This window comes from Ranitomeya imitator, chromosome 2 (assembly GCF_032444005.1).
Source record: "Ranitomeya imitator isolate aRanImi1 chromosome 2, aRanImi1.pri, whole genome shotgun sequence".
Taxonomy (NCBI): domain Eukaryota; kingdom Metazoa; phylum Chordata; class Amphibia; order Anura; family Dendrobatidae; genus Ranitomeya; species Ranitomeya imitator.
The window spans coordinates 623,311,897-623,333,291 of record NC_091283.1 but is presented as its reverse complement, the minus strand read 5'-3'; the positions used below and the strand labels follow the sequence as shown (position 1 = coordinate 623,333,291).

At 43.5% G+C, this 21,395-nt stretch overlaps 1 protein-coding gene across 2 annotated transcripts in view; it reads left to right on the top strand.

Moving 5' to 3' along the window:
- The window catches only part of LOC138665224 (uncharacterized), an 82,492-nt gene that overhangs the window by 2,456 nt on the left and 58,641 nt on the right, over nt 1–21,395 (top strand). For both annotated transcript variants that reach the window (XM_069752512.1, XM_069752513.1), the window contains exon 2: nt 722–790. In XM_069752512.1, coding sequence (XP_069608613.1) covers nt 722–790 — 69 coding nt within the window. The remainder of the gene's footprint in view (nt 1–721; nt 791–21,395) is intronic.

Here is a 21,395-nt window from a genome sequence, read left to right as displayed (position 1 = left end):
CAATTGTTATTCTTCTCCCATAGCGGTGTTTTTCAAGTGATGTTGGTGCCGCTGGTGACATGATATTGTTGTGTCATGTGGTGGCTACAGCCAATCAGCTGTTTGGCTGAAAGTCATCAATATTCCATCTTGGAGGCCAATGAAACAGTAAAAGCTTCAGATGACGAGTGGCCACTCGTAGGCTGCAGCATGCAAATGGCACAACAATTTCGCATCACTCTCTGGGAATAGTGGTGCCGACATCGCCAGAACTGCGCCACTGCGAGAGGTGAATATCCATTGCTTTTATTTTACTTGGGTTCCTGTATTGATTAAGCAGGGGTGTGGACCACCCTTTTAATACTAACCTGATGGTTCTTGTAAAAAGGGGTACAAGAGCACAGATGGGCTGATGAGACATGTTATTTTTTCATGGATTATGACCTGGTCAGCTTTGCTCAGTATATTAGGATAGAAATCAATGGCATCTTCTTCCATGTGTCTCAGGAGCCCACCAGGAGGGGTGCATAGTACATTGATAGCCAATATGTTGTGTGATGCCCTGCTCCTGCTATCCCGGACTGGGAATGTGGCTTGTTAACTGCACACTCAGCTTGATAAGCATAGAGCATGTTATCGGAGATGCCATGGGACCTCTACCTACATCGGTGGCCCATGGCATCTACCAATCTTTTGCTTGGTGCTGAAACCAAACCTTAAATCTATTTATTTTTGCTTACAGCTGTGATTGATATAACATCTGCAACCCTCAACAACACAGAACATGTAAAAGGCCACATGGCAGATACAGGTAAGAATTAGCTCCATAACTGGCACATTAAAGAAAATAAAAAAAAAGAGTTAGAAATGAAATGGTATTTTCTTATAGACAGTGGAAGGCGACAGATTAAACCCTAATCCTGCCTATACTTCAAGAATACAGCTCCTTCTTCTCTTTTGAGTAACAGTGTGATCAGACCTATTTTCTACCAACATGTGCTGCCAAATCCTTATTACTAACGTTCTGATTTTGTAGCATATGACATGGGCAAATAGTGAGTGTAGATTTGCGGACTTCAGTTCCTCAGACAAGAAATAAATCATTTTTACCAGTTGGTTTCTTCCAAGCTCCACTCTTAGGACTCACTGGTGAGAAGCATCCGATGATTCTTCATGCAAATGAATCGGATGCTGTATGTAAATGACCCTCGGATCAAACTCTGCCTTGAGCATTAGACAAGTGCCAATTTACTGTGATCTTCTCCATTCTGTGAGTCGGCGTATATCAGACTGCACTTGGATGACATCTGCAGCTCATATGTTCTCATATTTTTCTAGTCACTGGGCGGTCTGACTGTTTTTTCTGCTTCAGTGATGATGGATTGACATTGACATGACTTGTGACTGCTGCAGCCAATCAGCGGCTTCAGCAGTGATCTCCAAGGTGGATCCACAGCTACATCTGTGATTGGCTGCAGCAGTCACATCATTTCAAAGCAGCAACACTGAATCAGGAAAAAATAACTGATGCTATACCAAGAAAATATCACTATGGGAGCCACGGAGGATCAGTAAGGTGAGTATAACTTGTATTGTTGCTCTACAGCAAATTCTTTCACAAGTTTTATAAAATCAAAGTTGAGCTATAGAATATCTCAACACCGAAAGTTGTCAAATGCACTTAATAGAGAAACATATGTTTTGATATTGCCAGTGGCCTCTGAGAATTAAGGTATACTGGGGTAACTTGACCCAAAGATTAAATGGTGAAAAAAATTCACCAAGCTTTCTATGGATTGAAGCAGACTAGGACATATTAAAGTCAGTCAGGATAGTTTGATAGAGATTTTAAAAGCAAATGGGACAGGGATGCTATTAGTAGAAGACAACCTACAATAAACATACAAAAAAAACGGGAGGGATGGGGGAAGCACCAGGTTTGGGGACCATCCCACGAATAGACCTCTAGTAGTGATGAGCGAGTATACTCATTGCTCGGGTTTTCCTGAGCATGCTCGGGTGGTCTCCGAGTATTTGTGACTGCTCGGAGATTTAGGTTTTGTTGACACAGCTGCATAATTTACGGCTGCTAGCCAACCTGAGTACATGTGGGGGCTGCCTGGTTGCTAGGGAATCCCCATATGTAGTCAAGCTGTCTAGAGGCTGCAAATCATCCAGCTGCGGCAAGGAAAACTAAATCTCCAAGCAGTCATAAATACTCAGAGAACATCCGAGCATGCTCTGGAAAACCCGAGCAACGAGTATATTCGCTCATCACTAACCTCTAGAAAACATTAGAAATGTAGTATAATTATTCTGATTCGCTATGTCTCTTTCCTTATGTGCAGACATTGCAGGACCTTAGGTATCCATTGTCACAACCACTAGCAACTAGCTAACTGTCACTTCATCAGTGGTCGTAACCATGGATACCTAAGGTTCTGCAAATGCCTGCACATGAGGAAAGAGACATAGCAAATCAAAAAATTATACTACCTTTCTAATTGGAGGTATTTGCTAATATTTTTATTATTATTATACCTTCTACATATTGGGATAGAATCTTGGAGATGGGAATGCCCTTTAATAAAATGGACCAAATGTGTAAAAATTGTTGACCTTTGGTGAAGGCAGAATCATTGTTAACCCCTTCATGACCAGATGTATTTTTGTTTTTGCGTTTTCGTTTTTTGCACATTTTTTTTCTTTCCAGAACCATAACTTTTTTACTTTTCTGTCAAAATGGCCATGTGAGGGCTTGTTTTTTGCAGGATGAGTTGTACTTTTGAACAACACCATTGGTTTGAACATATCATGTAATGGAGAATGGGAAAACAAATCCAAATAGGGTGAAATTGCAAGAAAAGTGCAATTCCACAGTTGTTTTTTTTTTTTTTACCATGTTCACTAACTGCTAAAACTGACCTGCCATTATGATTCTCCAGGTCATTATGAGTTCATAGACATCAAACATTGTCTAGGTTCTTTTTTGTCTAATTGGTGGAAAAAAAATTCCAAAGGTTGGTAAAAAAAAACAAAATAAATAAAAACTTCCGTGACCATTAGCATCTCCATTTTTCGTGATCTTGTGCTGAGTGAGGGCTTATTTTTTTGCACGCGGAGTTGACATTTTTATTGATACATTTTGGTGTAAATATGATCTCATGATTGCCTGTTATTGCATTTTAATGCAGTGTAGCAGCAACCAGAAAAACATAATTCTGACATTTTGATTTTTTTTCCTTGTTACGCCGTTTAGTGATCGGGTTAATTCTTTTTCTATATTTAGAGATCGGGCAATTCTGAATGCAGCGATACCAAATATGTGTATATTTGATTTTTTTAATTGTTTTATTTTGAATTGGGCGAAAGGCGTGTGATTTTATTTATGTAATTTTTTTTAACTTTTTTTTTACTTTTTCAGTAGTTTCCATGGGAGACTAGAAGCTGCAATCCTCCACGAAGATGGGGAAGCCAGCGCATGTGCAATAGCAGGTGTTGGCGATCTCCGAGAGCTGCTACTGCACAGGTGAGGGTGGTGCCATCTTGGAAGAGGACATTTTTTTCTTCTCCAGCAAGATGGCGCCACCAGTGCCTGCGCAACAGCAGCTCTTGGATCTCTATACAAAACGATAGCTGTTACTATGCAGGCGCCCTGGACGCCATTTTCAAAAGGACTTTTTTTTTGTTCCTCGTTCATGCAAATGTGCAAAAAGAGATTAAGTGCACACTAACCATGCGATTATTATGCAACATAGGTGCCACGGCTGGCACCTGCCTGCAAAAACATATTGTTCTTTTTTTTAAATTCAGTATGTGATGGTATTTATGGTAACACAAACCCCCCAAAACATCCCCAATAACTCACACATGACAACCAAATTGATTTGGAATAAAATGGCCGTGGCGTTTATTTTGAGTTACTCTTTAAATGTTATTATACTCCATTACAAAGAATAATCCATTTAACCTTTATAACTGAATTAAAACATACCAACAGTACCAAATCCACCTGGAAGACTGGGCGATTTTCCCAAACGCCAAGCCTTAACAAGGCGAGGCCCCCCCAAAACGCTAAAGCCATTTTTCGATGATGGCTTGGAGATCCAAATTCAATATGTCCAAGCCAACATCTGAAAGATGAACTAAATCATTCCTGTACATGCCTGTAATAACATCCTCTAAATCCGCATGCCTAAAAGAAAAAACGTTAGTTAATAGCATAAACTTTTCCATATTCCGATTAACCCGTTTACAAATTTTTTCCAAAAACAACATATCTTTCCTTGACCATAAATACCTAGGAATAATTTCCGAAAAAATGAAAGTTGACCCAAAAAATTCTGTTTTCAAGATGGCAATATCTCTCCTCATGAATGCTAAAAGATTTAAAGTGCTAACTTTACCCAAGTCGTTTCCACCTAAATGAAAAATTACCAGGTCCGGATTGGGCCATAACTGAGCTAATTTTCTCATATCGACGATTAAATTCTTCCACTGCATTCCTCGCCTGCTATGCCAAGATATCTGCAGAAAAGAAGAGTTAAAGGAAAGGTTCTCTGAATAGCATCTTACTCTCGCCCTTTTTTCAGTCCAAAATATATAAGAATGCCCGATGATCCAGACCAAGGCCAGCATCAGTACCCGGGCAAGTGCCGGGGCCCTGGCGAGACAGGGGGCCCATTCAGGGCCGGCGTTAGGGGCAGGCAGCTGCCAGTGCCTAGGGCACCCCTCTCCCAGGAGCCCTCGGCTAGCGGCACATCATACAGCTGCTATGGGGCCCCTGTGAGGCAGGGGGGCCCACCTGTCGCAAGCGCCAACTCCCCCGCCGCCGTTTTGAACTTTAACGGCGTCTGCCGGTAAAGTTCAAAGCAAATGATGGAGGAGAGAGCGTCACCTGACGCTCCCTCTCCCATCATTCCCCACTCTGCCTCTGACACTGCCGCTGCGGATAACATCATCGCGCACTCGCTGTGTGTCAGGCAGTGCAGCGGCAGCCGCCGAGACCGGAGCAGGGAGGGAGCAGCGCGGCGCTGGAATGTTGAGAGGTGAGGAGTGTTTTTGTTTTTCTTTTGTAACTATAACAGTGAGTACTGGACTATGGGGCCATTCTTGGGGGGAGGGGGGCTGTGCTGTATACTACATGTCTGTGCTATATACTACATGGCGGTTCTATATACTACATGGCTGTGCTATACACTACGTGGGCTGTGTTATATACTACATGGGCTGTTATATGCTACATGGGCTGTGCTATATATTACATGGCTGTTCTATATACTACGTGGGCTGTGTTATATAATATGTGGCTGTGCTATATACTATATGGGCTGTTATATGCTACATGGGCTGTGCGCTATAGACTACGTGGCTGTGCTATATACTACGTGGGCTGTGTTATATACTACATGGCTGTGTTATATGCGATCATGAATCGTGGTATGTGTTAAGGGGGGGCCAATGAGACTCTTTCGCCCGGGGCCCTCAAAAACCTGGAGCCGGCCCTGATCCAGACTGATAATAAACCTAAAAAATGAAGAATACATTAGAAATCATACAAATCAGGTCGAACATACAATTTAAATCTGTTAAAATTCCATCTTCCAATTCTCTTTATATTGCTCTCTTGGAAACCCAACCTAGAGGCCTCAGTAGCAGCCCCAATGTGAAACGAGCGTGATGTAATTTTAAGGTCACTCAAATTCAACTTAATTAGGCATTTTTTAATATAGCATTAAATTGAAAAACTGTCACAGGTACACCATCAGAATGAATAAAAACGGACCCACACTCTTTGGACATAGCAAAAGCCATCTTTTCGTATTGAAAACTGGGCAAATAATGTTATCAGAGATGGAATTCAAACACAACGAGGAATCTCTTCCCATCTGGTCTGTTTTTGATCTCTTAACAAATAACATTACATGAGATTCAAAAAGTTTAACGTCATCAAGAAACAGACCAGAAGGAAAAGACTTGCTATGGGAAATCAATTTGCGCACTCTTAGAGCTGCAAAAAATGCTAAAGAGAAAGCTGTAGAGAAAAGGCAGGATTCAAAACCGTCCCTGCAAAGTGAAGAAAGAATTAGCAAAAGATCCTTAAGCAATTTAAAATATATAGGCTGACGAACATCAGGCTTAAAATTATGTCTCCTAAAGCCTTTTAAGAATTGTCTAACATGAAACAAATCAGACATTGGTTTTTTACCTAAAAATTTAAGAAAAAATGAAACTCCAGCTACATGTTTTGCTAAATCTGAATAAGATAAGCCCTGTAACAATAAACTTTCTAAAAATTTTACGGCCATCTCAACAGTACATTCTTCATACCGGTAATCCTTGCTCGTACAAAAATTCACCCACGTGCGCCATGCGACCGAATACCCAAGTTCTCTCAGCCAAAGACTTCCTAATAAAATGCGGGATTAATCCTGAACAATGTTCCAAATCCACTGAGGGCAATCTCCTCCTTTCATGTCTGCATCTGGAACCTCATTCAAGAACTGAGACTGCTGGCGGTGACAAACAAATTTAGCATTACTATTGTTCACTCTGAGAGAAAAGGAAGCTTTCAACCAGATGTTAAAATCCAAACAAAGAAAAATAATCTGCCTAAGGATTTGAGAAACCCACTTGTTCTTTGACGATAAAGTATTTAAAGCGAATACCAAACCTTGATTACTAGAGGAAAACAAAATCCTTCTATCCCTCAGGGATGAACTCCAAAGATGAAGACAAAGCAATATTGCAAACAAGTCTAACACTGTTTGATTTTTTAATATTCTACGACGAGCCCAAGATGCTGGCCAAGCCTAAAAAATCCACTTAGTAGCAAATACTGCTCCAATGCCGAAATGCTCATCTGCAAAATAAGACAGTGATAAATCTTCCGCACCTACAAATGACATTTGCCATACCGTTTTACCGTTAAATCGAGACAAAAAACTAAGCCAAATTTTTAGGTCTTCCTTTAAATCCTTACCCAATCTAATATGAGAATTAGGATTGGTATAACCTGCTGTAGCAGCGTACAAGCGTGCGGAAAAAACTCTACCTATAGGAACAATTCTGAGAGCAAAGTTCAAAAGACCTAGCAAAGACTGTAACTCCTTTAACGTCACTTTTTCGGCTAATAAACAGCGATTTATAGATGCACGAAGTTTAGAGAGTTTGTCAACGGGTAAAGAACAAGTCATTCTTTCTGAATCAATAAAAATACCTAAAAACTCTAATGAAGTACAAGGGGGCAGAGTTTTTTCAGATGCAATCGGGACACCAAAAATGACTGCATACTTCCAAGAATTTCTTTAACAACGAGTAACAAGCTTCTGAATCTTTAGGACCAATAAATAAAAAATCGTCTAAGTAATGCAATAAACCCCCGTCCCCAGAATTAACTTCAACTACCCATTGTAAAAAAGTAGAGAACGTCTCAAAATAAAAACAAGAAAGAGAAAAGCCCATAGGGAGTCACCTATCAAAAAAGAATTTATCCTTAAATGAGAAACCCAGGGAACTAAAACCATCAGGGTTCACCGGTAAAAGACAAAAAGCCGATTTTATGTCCGATTTTGACATTAGAGCATTACGCACAAATTTTTGTAATAAATTTACCGCTTTATCAAATGAAGTATATTTAACCAAACACTTATCGCTAGCGACTTCTTCATTCAAAGAATAACCTTTTGGATATGACAAATGATGTATGGGCCTATAGGCCCCTTGCTCTTTTTTAGGCACTATTACTAAAGGAGATAACCTAAAATTTTTAAAGGTGGGTGAATCAAAAGGACCAGACACCCTACCAGATTCCAATTCTTTTACAATTTTTTCTTCAACAATGTGAAGCAACTCAATAGCTGAAGGCAAGTTAGGTACTAGCTTACACCCACTGCCTGAAAAAGGGGGAATGAAAAAACCATTAAGAAAGCCCTCGTATAGAAGAGAGCTACTCACCCAATCTGGGTATACTTCTAAGCAAGGGGCCATTTTTTCCAGGATCACCGGGGTCGGTGCCTTTAGAAAAGGGGCCCTTGGGATTGCCTTGCTGTCCATTCTGTAATTGCTTTTTGAAACATTTAAACATTGGGTGGGAACCCCCACAGAAGGAGCACTCATGGCGAAAACGACAGTTCTGAGACCACTTGCAGCTATTCTCATTGAAAGCAAAACAAACTCCTTTCTTTACAGGAACACTGGAAACCTGTCTGACATTTGAAGATCGTTGAGGTAACATCATAAAACGCCATAAACCAACATCCTTCGTGCCCCAGGCTAATTTGGGGTACATAGATAATTTTTGACAAAATGCCTCATCATATAATAACCATGCCATACCGCCAAAATTACGATATGCCCCCCAAAATGGTATCCAAATGCTGAAATAAACCAGAGCAAAGATTGGGGTATTTCTCACCTAACACAGCAGAGTAGATAGCAAAGGCTTGGAGCCAATTATTGAAAGATTTAAGTGGTGAATTCTTCCTTTTATCATCATGTTCATCCTTCCTTTCGTATCTACTCTGTTGATCCCTACCAGATGGTAAAAGTTAAAACAAATCAACAAATTCCCTATTCCAAATCTGTTCTTTTAAAGAAACACTCAAGTGAAAACCTAATGGCGATATTTCACAAGTCGGTGATTCCTTTAAAAGAACCTCAGGCAGTCTAGGTTTCAAAACAACACCAGAGCTGCCAAGGTTAGAATCCATAGAGGAAGATCTGGGTGATACTTGGGTGACACCACTGCCCAAATATTCCTCTAAAACCTCCCTTACTAGCGTTTTCATATCTAACATTGGGACAGACAGGGGAACATTTAAAATCTCACCTCTGGACTGATGACGTGATCCACCATCGCTATGGACGCCAGCACTCGAGCCCAACATAGTAGGCGAATGCGGCTGGTGAGGAGCGAGCTGGTCTTCATCCGACGCCGTATGCTGAGTGATCCAGGATCCGGCAGCAGCGGAGGCAGCTGGGGCTTCTGAAAACATCTACCCGCTGTGAGGATGATGTTCTGCCGACCCTGATCGTTGGGCCATCACAGCGCTTTCAAAGCTGTAATGGCCAGATGCGCTTCTCCCGCTTCCTGCAGCCTGAGGTGATTCCCGTTGATGTGGTGCTCCCGGACCGCCGGCGCTCTCTGATGACGCCGGGTAGTGAGACAGCTGATGATCTCGCACTGGGCTCCGAGACTTCCTCCGTGACGAGATCCGCCTACTGCCGCGTACATCCTGTATGCCTACAGGGACTCCAGAAGATGGCGGCGTGGGAGAATAAACAATTCTTGACCTGGGGCTCCTCTTTGAACTGCGGCTTGATCTCGCCGGGGCAGAAGAGAGCTGGATCACCGGGGAGGAAGGCTGCGATCGTGGTGCCAGAGAAGCCAAAACCTCTGGAACAGAGGTAGGTTTTATAGCCGGTTCTATAGCTAGGCATCTCCGCAACCACTCAACGCCGCCCTCCCCCTCTGGCCTCAGGATCAGCTGCTGAAGTAACGGTTCCATCAGCTGTAATTCAGATCTTCAATCTTCTTCAGGTGACTGTCAAGGAACCATTGAAACAGCTGTTTTTATAGCATAAATTCTTCCCGCACTTTTATTAACCACCAATCAAAACGCAGATAAAGTGCGGTAAACATTACCAGCTAGAACCAGAAATAACCTGCTCGTGCAATCGCACAGCTTACCAAGAATATTAAGCCCTGATACACCTCTCATTTAGCCTATGAATTGAAGAAACACATAACAAAAAACTACAATACTGTTCTGGGTGCTGTGTTATCATGCGACCCCCCTTTTAATTTCAAGGGGGGGCATCCATTATGCAAACTAGGGGCAGGTCACTGATGGCTCAGTGACCTGTCAGCAGTCTGTATTATGAATATCTAATCAGAGCACCACATGCACCAACCTCGCCTTAGGGCATGAGCATATCATTAACACAAAACTGAAAATAAAGATTAAAAACAGCCACAAGACGGATTTCATCAACCAAGGTAACATTTTAATCAGTATAACGCCGCTGACCTGACACTGTGTGTAGGTTACAATGCACAACCCTGCAGACAGGTTCAGTTAAAAGTTCAATTTATTGGGGCATAGTTCAATTTATTGGGTCATAATTGAGGTGGTATTCAGAGGTATGGATGAAGTGGTAATAGATAAAGATATGTAAGCAGTAGACCAAATGCAACCCACAAAGTGGAAACAGTCAATGAACGATTTATTTCCTTCTGATATAACAAGAATTCACAGTAGTGAGGGGACAGCTAATAATATGAAACAGCAGTAAACCATATGACAGTAAATATACAATGGATTCTAGAATAGAATACAATTTGAACAACAGAAAAGGCTCCCACAGGTTATACTTCTGCATTTCCTACAAGGGTGATACACCTGTTCCTGGGGAGCTATTACATTAGCTCCTTCTGCAACAATGGCCCTAGCGGGGGTCACTGGGTTTTCCCGCAGGGCTGCAAGTCCTTCTTCCAATGTCTATCAAGGAATGATGAGCTTCCTGTGTACCATCCAGCCCCCACCCCACCTGTTGTCTTAACCCAGGCTGACCCCTGTACCTTGCGATATTCCTGGAAGTGATGGCCCTGCTCACTCATGTCGTCCTTCTGTAACTGCCTCCTCATAAGCGTCCTCCTCTGGTCGACAATTAGTTGGTCTCCCCTTTACTCGACTTTCCCCTCTCCAGTCCATCCTTAATGCAGCAGCCAGGGTCATCTATCTGGCTAATCGGTACTTGGACGCATCCGCTCTTTGCCAGTCATTGCACTGGCTGCCCATTCATTATAGTATCCAATTTATCTGATTGTTCACACCCACAAAGCTCTCCATAGTGCGGCACCCCCCTATATTTCCTTCCTCATTTCTGTTTAATGGCCTATCCGTTCGTTATGCTCAGCAAGCAACTTTCTACTAACCTATGCACTACCCACTCCTACCCTCATAGCTCCCACTCCTGGCTCCAAGACTTTTCCCAAGTTGCGTCAATACTCTGGTATGCTCTACCCCAAGAAATTAGGACTAACCACAACTTATACAGTTTTAGAAGCTCCCCCAAAGCACATCTGTTTAGAGCAGCCTATCACGTTCCCTAATCAAAGTGTGTGTGTGCGTATGTGTGTACATGTGTCATTTTCCAATTATATGGGAATACCTCTCCATCAAACTCCACCGCACCCAAAAGCACCACAAATACTGGCTGGTGACTACCTCATGCAGCCTTTATCTATCCCCCATTCCCTCTAGATGGTTGGACCATGATTGTAAATAAGCCCCTGTACTTTGCATTTCCCCCCCCCCCCAACCTCTTGTAGATTATGAGCTCTTACGAGCAGGGGCGTCATTATTTTGCTCTAATTATTGTATTATCTTTAACGTTGTTACTTATGACTTGTATATGAACTGTTGAACTGTAAAGCGCTGCAGAATATGTTGGCGTTATATAAATAAAGATTATTATTATTACTGTATGGAGCAATATATGGGGCTCATTATTCTGTATGCAGCACTATGTGGTGCCCTTAATACTGTATGGAGCAATATATGCGGCCCATTATACTGTATGGAACATTATATTGGGTCCATTACTCCAGGGGTGTCAAACTGCATTCCTCGAGGGCCGCAAACCATGCGTGTTTTCAAGATTTCCTTAGCTTTGCACAAGGTGCTGTAATCATTATGTGTGTAGGTGATTAAATTATCACCTGTGCAGTACAAGGAAATCCTGAAAACATGACCTGTTTGCAGCCCTTGAGGAATGCAGTTTGACACCTCTGCATTACTCTGTATGGAGCAATATATGGGTCCATTATTCTGTATGGAGCGCTATGTGGTGCCCATAAAACTGTATGGTGCAATATATGGGTCTCATTATTATGTATGGAGCACTATGTGGTGCCCATAATACTCTATGAAGCAATATATAGGGCTCATTATTCTGTATGGAGCACTATGTGGTGCCCATAATACTGTATGGAGCAATATATGGGGCTCAATATTCGGTATGCAGCACTATATGGTGCCCATAGTACTGTATGGAACAATATATGGGGCTCATTATTCTGTATGAAGCACTATGTAGTGTCCATAATACTGTATGGAGCAATACATGGGGCTCATTATTCTGTATGGAGCACTATGTGCATATGTTATGGACCTGGTGGTTAGGAGCACCCGGAACGACCTGATGGTTAAACTCACACAGGACAAGCTCTGGGAAGTGGGAGCTCTGCCGACCGCAACCCCTAATCCTATCACACAACTAGAAATAGCCGTGGAGCGCACCTAACAAGACCTAGACGCCTCTTCACAGCCTAAGAGCTAACTAGCCCTAAAGATAGAAAATAAAGCCTACCTTGCCTCAGAGAATTTGCCCAAAGGAAAAGGCAGCCCCCCACATATATTGACTGTGAGCTAAGATGAAAGTCACAAACATAGAAATGAAAAAGGTTTTAGCAAAGGGAGGCCAGACTTACCAAACAGACTGAGGATAGGAAAGGTATCTTTGCGGTCAGCACAAAACCCTACAAAAAGACCACGCAGAGTGTGCAAAAAGACCTCCGCACCGACTCACGGTGCGGAGGTGCCACTCTGCATCCCAGAGCTTCCAGCTAGCAGGGCAAGATCATGATAGCCAGCTGGACAAGGAAACAATGAACAAATAAATAACTAGCAGGGACTTCGCTTCTGCTGGAGTAGACAGGTCACCAGAAAGATCCAAGAGCGAACTGAACCAGTACAAGAACATTGACAGCTGGCATGGAGTAACGATCTGAGTGGAGTTAAATAGAACAGCCAGCCAAAGAATAAACTACGTCACCTGTGGAAGGAACCACAGAAGCAGCAGCTCCACTCACAGCCACCAGAGGGAGTCCATGGACAGAACTCGCCGAAGTACCAATCATGACCACAGGAGGGAGTTCGATAACAGAATTCACAACAGTACCCCCCCCTTGAGGAGGGGTCACCGAACCCTCACCAGAGCCCCCAGGCCGATCAGGACGAGCCAAATTAAAGGCACGAACTAGATCGGCAGCATGAACATCAGAGGCAAAAACCCAGGAATTATCTTCCTGACCATAACCCTTCCACTTGATCAAGTACTGGAGTTTCCATCTCGAAATTCGAGAATCCAAAATCTTCTCCACCACATACTCCAACTCCCCCTCGACCAACACCGGGGCAGGAGGATCAACGGAGGGAACCATAGGCGCCACGTATCTCCGCAATAACGACCTATGGAACACATTATGGATGGCAAAAGAAGCTGGAAGGGCCAAAAGAAATGACACAGGATTGAGAACTTCAGAAATCTTATACTGACCAATGAAACAAGGCTTAAACTTAGGAGAGGAAACCTTCATAGGAACATGACGAGATGACAACCAAACCAAATCCCCAACACGAAGTCGGGGACCAACACAGCGCCGGCGGTTAGCGAAACGTTGAGCCTTCTCCTGGGACAATGTCAAATTGTCCACCACATGAGTCCAAATCTGCTGCAACCTGTCCACCACCGTATCCACACAGGACAGTCCGAAGGCTCAACCTGCCCTGAAGAGAAACGAGGATGGAAACCAGAATTACAGAAAAAAGGCGAAACCAAAGTAGCCGAGCTGGCCCGATTATTAAGGGCGAACTCAGCCAAAGGCAAGAAGGACACCCAATCATCCTGATCAGCAGAAACAAAGCATCTCAGATATGTTTCCAAAGTCTGATTAGTTCGTTCGGTTTGGCCATTTGTCTGAGGATGGAAAGCCGAGGAAAAAGACAAATCAATGCCCATCTTAGCACAAAAGGACCGCCAAAACCTAAAAAACAAACTGGGAACCTCTGTCCGAGACGATGTTCTCCGGAATGCCATGCAAACGAACCACATGCTGGAAAAACAATGGCACCAAATCAGAGGAGGAAGGCAATTTAGACAAGGGTACCAAATGGACCATCTTAGAGAAGCGATCACAAACCACCCAAATGACCGACATCCTTTGAGAGACAGGGAGATCTGAAATAAAATCCATGGAAATATGCGTCCAGGGCCTCTTCGGGACCGGCAAGGGCAAAAGCAACCCACTGGCACGAGAACAGCAGGGCTTAGCTCGAGCACAAGTCCCACAGGACTGCACAAAAGAACGCACATCCCGTGACAAAGAAGGCCACCAAAAGGATCTAGCCACCAAATCTCTGGTACCAAAGATTCCAGGATGACCCGCCAACACCGAACAATGAACCTCAGAGATAACTCTACTAGTCCATCTATCAGGGACAAACAGTTTCTCCGCTGGACAACGGTCAGGTCTATCAGCCTGAAACTTCTGCAGCACGCGCCGCAAATCAGGGGAGATGGCAGACAAAATTACCCCCTCTTTGAGAATACCCGCCGGCTCAGGAACACCCGGAGAGTCAGGCACAAAACTCCTTGACAGGGCATCAGCCTTCACATTCTTAGAGCCCGGAAGGTACGAAACAACAAAATCAAAATGGGAGAAAAACAGCGACCATCGAGCCTGTCTAGGATTCAACCGTTTGGCAGACTTGAGATAAGTCAAATTCTTGTGATCCGTCAAGACCACCACGCGATGCTTGGCTCCTTCAAGCCAATGTCGCCACTCCTCGAATGCCCACTTCATGGCCAACAACTCTCGATTGCCAACATCATAATTGCGCTCAGCAGGCGAGAATTTTCTAGAAAAGAAGGCACATGGTTTCATCACCGAGCCATCAGAACTTCTTTGCGACAAAGCAGCCCCTGCTCCAATCTCAGAAGCATCAACCTCGACCTGAAACGGGAGCGAAACATCTGGCTGGCACAACACAGGGGCAGAAGAAAAACGACGCTTCAACTCCTGAAAAGCCTCTACAGCCGCAGAGGACCAATTGACCACATCAGCACCTTTCTTGGTCAAATCAGTCAACGGTTTAGCAACACTAGAAAAATTAGCGATGAAGCGACGGTAAAAATTAGCAAAGCCCAGGAACTTCTGCAGGCTCTTCACAGATGTCAGCTGAGTCCAATTATAAATGGCCTGAACTTTAACAGGGTCCATCTCAATAGTAGAAGGGGAAAAAATGAAACCCAAAAATGAAACCTTCTGAACCCCAAAGAGACATTTCGACCCCTTCACAAACAAGGAATTCGCACAAAGGACCTGGAACACCATTCTGACCTGCTTCACATGAGACTCCCAATCATCCGAAAAGACCAAAATATCATCCAAATATACAATCATGAATCTATCCAGGTACTCTCGGAAGATGTCATGCATTAAGGACTGAAACACAGATGGAGCATTAGAAAGCCCGAATGGCATAACCAGGTACTCAAAATGGCCCTCGGGCGTATTAAATGCTGTTTTCCATTCATCGCCCTGTTTAATTCGCACAAGATTATACGCCCCTCGAAGATCTATCTTGGTGAACCAACTAGCCCCCTTAATCCGAGCAAACAAATCAGACAGCAGCGGCAAAGGGTACTGAAATTTGACTGTGATCTTATTAAGAAGGCGGTAATCAATACAAGGTCTCAAAGAGCCATACTTCTTGGCCACAAAAAAGAACCCTGCTCCCAACGGTGATGATGAGGGGGGAATATGACCTTTCTCCAAGGATTCCTTTATATAACTCCGCATAGCGGCGTGCTCTGGCACAGATAAATTAAACAGTCGACCTTTAGGAAACTTACTACCAGGAATCAAATTAATAGCACAATCGCAATCCCTATGAGGAGGTAAGGCACCGGATTTGGGCTCTTCAAATACATCCCGGTAATCTGACAAAAACTCAGGGACTTCAGAAGGAGTGGAAGGCGAAATTGACAGCAATGGAACATCACCATGTACCCCCTGACAACCCCAGCCGGACACAGACATAGATTTCCAATCCAATACTGGATTATGGACCTGTAGCCATGGCAACCCCAAAACGACCACATCATGCAGATTATGCAACACCAAAAAGCGAATATCCTCCTGATGTGCAGGAGCCATGCACATGGTCAATTAAGTCCAGTACTGAGGCTTATTCTTGGCCAAAGGCGTAGCATCAATTCCTCTCAATGGAATAGGATACTGCAAGGGCTCCAAGAAAAAACCACAGCGCCTGGCAAACTCCAAGTCCATCAAATTCAGGGCAGCGCCTGAATCCACAAATGCCATAACAGAATAGGACGACAGAGAGCAAATCAGAGTAACGGACAAAAGAAATTTAGACTGTACCGTACTAATGGTGGCAGACCTAGCGAACTGCTTAGTGCGCTTAGGACAATCGGAGATAGCATGAGTGGAATCACCACAGTAAAAACACAGCCCATTCCGACGTCTGTGTTCTTGCCGTTCAGCTCTAGTCAAAGTCCTATCACACTGCATAGGCTCAGGCCTATGCTCAGAGAATACCGCCAAATGGTGCACAGCTTTGCGCTCACGCAAGCGCCGATCGATCTGAATGGCCAAGGACATAGACTCATTCAGACCAGCAGGCATGGGAAATCCCACCATGACATCCTTAAGGGCTTCAGAACGACCCTTTCTGAAAATTGCCACCAGGGCACACTCATTCCACTGAGTAAGCACAGACCACTTTCTAAACTTCTGACAGTACACTTCCGCTTCATTCTGACCCTGACACAAAGCCAGCAAGATTTTCTCTGCCTGATCCACTGAATTTAGTTCATCATAAAGCAATCCAAGCGCCAGAAAAAACGCATCTACATCACGCAATGCAGGATCTCCTGGCGCAAGGAAAAATGCCCAGTCTTGAGGGTCACCACGCAACAAAGAAATAATGATTTTTATTTGTTGAACGGGGTCACCAGAGGAGCGGGGTTTCAAAGCTAGAAACAGTTTACAATTATTTTTGAAATTCAGGAACTTACATCTATCCCCAGAAAACAAATCAGGAATTGGAATTCTAGGCTCTAACATCGGATTCTGAACCACAAAATCTTGAATGTTTTGTACCCTTGCAGTGAGATGATCCACACAAGAGGACAGACCTTGAATGTCCATATCTACACCTGTGTCCTGAATCACCCAGAGGCTTAGGGGAAAATAAAGACAAAAAACACTGCAGAGAAAAAAAAATGGTCTCAGAACTTCTCTTATCCCTCTATTGAGATGCATTAATACTTTGGGCCAGCTGTACTGTTATGGACCTGGTGGTTAGGAGCACCCGGAACGACCTGATGGTTAAACTCACACAGGACAAGCTCTGGGAAGTGGGAGGTCTGCCGACCGCAACCCCTAATCCTATCACACACTAGAAATAGCCGTGGAGCGTACCTAACAAGACCTAGACGCCTCTTCACAGCCTAAGGGCTAACTAGCCCTAAAGATAGAAAATAAAGCCTACCTTGCCTCAGAGAAATTCCCCAAAGGAAAAGGCAGCCCCCCACATATATTGACTGTGAGTTAAGATGAAAGTCACAAACACAGAAATGAAAAAGGTTTTAGCAAAGGGAGGCCAGACTTACCAAACAGACTGAGGATAGGAAAGGTATCTTTGCGGTCAGCACAAAACCCTACAAAAAGACCACGCAGAGTGTGCAAAAAGACCTCCGCACCGACTCACGGTGCGGAGGTGCCACTCTGCATCCCAGAGCTTCCAGCTAGCAGGGCAAGATCATGATAGCCAGCTGGACAAGGAAACAATGAACAAATAAATAACTAGCAGGGACTTCGCTTCTGCTGGAGTAGACAGGTCACCAGAAAGATCCAAGAGCGAACTGAACCAGTACAAGAACATTGACAGCTGGCATGGAGTAACGATCTGAATGGAGTTAAATAGAACAGCCAGCCAAAGAATAAACTACGTCACCTGTGGAAGGAACCTCAGAAGCAGCAGCTCCACTCACAGCCACCAGAGGGAGTCCATGGACAGAACTCGCCGAAGTACCATTCATGACCACAGGAGGGAGTTTGATAACAGAATTCACAACACCCATAATACTAAATGGAGCAATATATGGGGCTCATTATTCTGTATGGAGCCCTATGTGGTGTCCATAATACTGTATGGAGCATTATATGGGGCATATTTTTCTGTATGGAGCTCTATGTGGTGCCCATAATACTGTATATGGCAATGTATGAGGCTTATTATTCTGTATGTAGCACTATGTGGTGTCGATAATACTGTATGGAGCAATATATGGGGCACATTTTTCTGTACGGAGCGCTATGTGGTGCCCATAATAATGTATGGAGCAATATCTGGGGCTCATTATTCTGTATGGAGCAATATATGGGGCTCATTATTCTGTATGGATCAATATATGGGGCTCATTATTATGTATGGAGCACTATATGGTGCCCATAATACTGTATGGAGCAATATATGGGGCTATATTCTGTATGGAGCATTATGTGGTGCCCATATAATACTATATGGAGCAATATATGGAGCTCATTATTCTGTATGGAGCACTATGTGGTGACCATAATACTGTATGGAGGACTATTCTGTCTGGTTTCTGAGCTATTGTAAAATGCACAATAGATATCAGTCATGCAATGTAAAAGGTGAAATCGTTGGCATTGTCCAAAACTTATATTTCTCTGCTGTATCTGTGCATCATAAATCCTGGTATGTGTTAAAAGGAGTCTTTCTCCCGGGGCCCACGAAAACCTGGAGCCGGCCCTGCCTAAGCCACCTTTCATTTCAGACTGTATAAATCTAGAAACCAAGGTCTCCTATCCATTCAAAAATAAAGCAGGTTATTTTAAGCTGGAAATGTTTTAAGTTATAAGGTGGAGTGGTAATTGTAAGGAGCCATAAATGAGAACTTCATTTGAGTGGTAGATTCATTTTTATTAAAACTTAAGGAATTAAGGAATTAAAGATGGGGTGGATATTTAGCAGCAAAAAGGTAGGAGTGCAGTATGTACGTGCGATTTACAATCCTAGATATTAAAAAGAAAAAGTGACTGAAAATGATTTTTTTTTAAATTAGGTGTCTGAATAATCCCATTATGTTGTTTACACATAAATTACTATTATTTAACGCGCTGCATCCTGAAATAATGTTATCTGGTATTACAATACTCTCACACACGTGCAAAGTCATGCTAAGTCATGCTGCAACCTTGCACAAAAAAGCCTAGTCATTTTTTGCTTTACTGTTATGCATTTTTTTAGTAAGACATGTCTCATTAAGACCAATGATGTTCATCTTTTTTACTTGAGAAGGAACATGAAAGGACAATGATTTTGCAGTATGCTTCCTCACACATGATGATGCGATTAGAAGCTAGATTGCACAACTATACCAAAGAAATGAGCAAGATGAGCTGGAGGATAAATTTGTATATGCAATATGTAGAAGCTCGTTCACACTGTGGCCATTTCACAGAAAAAAAATTCAAGAACAAAATTAAATGAGCATATACCCTGTTATAATTAAATAGTAATAGTTTGTAAGGGGGATTCAGAGACTGGTTTATGCCCCACACTCCCTGCATGCGTTCCCGAGAAGCTGGTACAGTTGATATGGTATATGTCTGATATATTTAGTATTTCTTATAATATTATCATATTGTGTATATATATTATTTCAAACGTTCGATAATGCTACTCTAATGTATAATGTTGTGTACAGATATTTCTTGTGTCAATATGTAGGGAAAGTGTAGGAATTAGATTAGCCCACTAAAGGGGGCACAATAGGATAAGATAGGATTTAGTTAGTTAGGAGGGGCCAACTGGTTGTAAGTTAGAGAGAGCTTCCTGAATTCAGTCAGTAGGGCCTGGGAGCCCAGACAGGACAGTTCAGGGCCTAGAAGCAACGGTCACCAGGTAGTGGAAGGAATACAGGTCAGCCTCAAAATGGTGGCAGCTAATTACATGGGATTAACTCCAAACGTCTGGTGCGAAACAGACTGGGGACTCCTGAAGCGAGTTAGGCTGGCCAGACAGAGCGCTGCTGTACCGAAGGCGACGGTACGACCTTGCGATATTCCTGGAGGAGTATGGGACAGCACAGGGAAAGGAAAGACTGTACTTTGTGAAGAATCTTGTGCTGTACCTGTGACTAATCTAGACGAGCTGAGTAAAGAACTGAGTAAAGTTGTTCGTTTGAAATTTGACCTGGACTCTACCTGTTATTGCATGATGATTACAGAAGAAAACCCACAGAAGACTGGAGAGGATTCTGATGTGCAAGAGAGTGGACCATTAAATGCACAACAGAGGGAGCAATGTGTGTACGTGTACGGAGGGCCAGGGTGTGCCAGTACTGCCACCATCAGCCACGACTACCTTCCTGGACCCCGTTACAAGTGCATGCAAATAACATAGAGTCATTCCACCGTAGCAAGGCGTACCCAATCGGGACGTTCCTATGCTATCTCTAGTATTAACCCCTTCACAACATCTGTCGTATAAGTACGGTGCATGTTGGAAGTGGGTGTATGGAGCAGGCTCCTGCAGCGAGCCCACCACATACCCGGCAGGTGATGACTGTGTATTACAGCCAGGACCTGCTGCTAACAATGGCAGGTGGAGCAGAGCACCGCTTGCGATTGTTAACTTCATAAATGCCGCTGACAATCTTTGACAGCGGAATTTAACATGCGCCGACATGTTGTCATGTCGGGTTGGAGGTTGGGTTACGCCCATGGCCTTTAAATAGTCTTGCTGGACTTTGGGCATCGCCGTTTATAGCTTGTGCCTCGTGCCTAGTGATTCCGGTCTGGAGTGGTGGTCTTGGTGAAGTAATATCGTATCTGGTGGTGTATGATCCATTGTTATATTTCTCCTTCCTATATTTGTATTTGTTTTGCCCTGTGCACATTATCGTATTTTCCTGTGTGCTTGCAGCGTGGTGCGTTTTTAGTTTTCCCTGTCTGTGCTTTCTGTGGGGGATTGGTGTGTGGTCTCTTCACTGGGTGGCGGGTGGTGGTTTCAACATAGGGCTGAAACAGAAGTTAGGGCCAGGCCTGGCGGCCCAGACAAGCACACCATCAGTGTAAATTCTGGGAGAGGGACAGACAGGGTTTCCCTTAGTCTGAGCGATAACGCAGGGGCCCGGGTAACCAGCCTTAGTCTCTCTTGGCAGCCCCATGACACATGTGCGCACGTTATTTTCTCCAACCATCAGCTCGCCCGTGACTTGATCATGGGTCGCCAATGGGTTATCAAGACAACTGGTGGTCATATGATGACACCCATTCCTTTCATTACAAAGCTCCTTTAAAACCCACCTGTGGGTGAGCTTCAAAGGAGACTGTGACTTCTGCTATATGCAGCAATACTGTGGTATCGCTGCAAATAGCACAAGCGATCAGACGACTGCATCGTCAAGTCTCCTAAAAAGGTTAACAATAACAGTAAAAAGTAAAAAAAAACATATACACTACCGTTCCAAACTTTGGGGTCACCCAGACATTTTTGTGTTTTCCATGA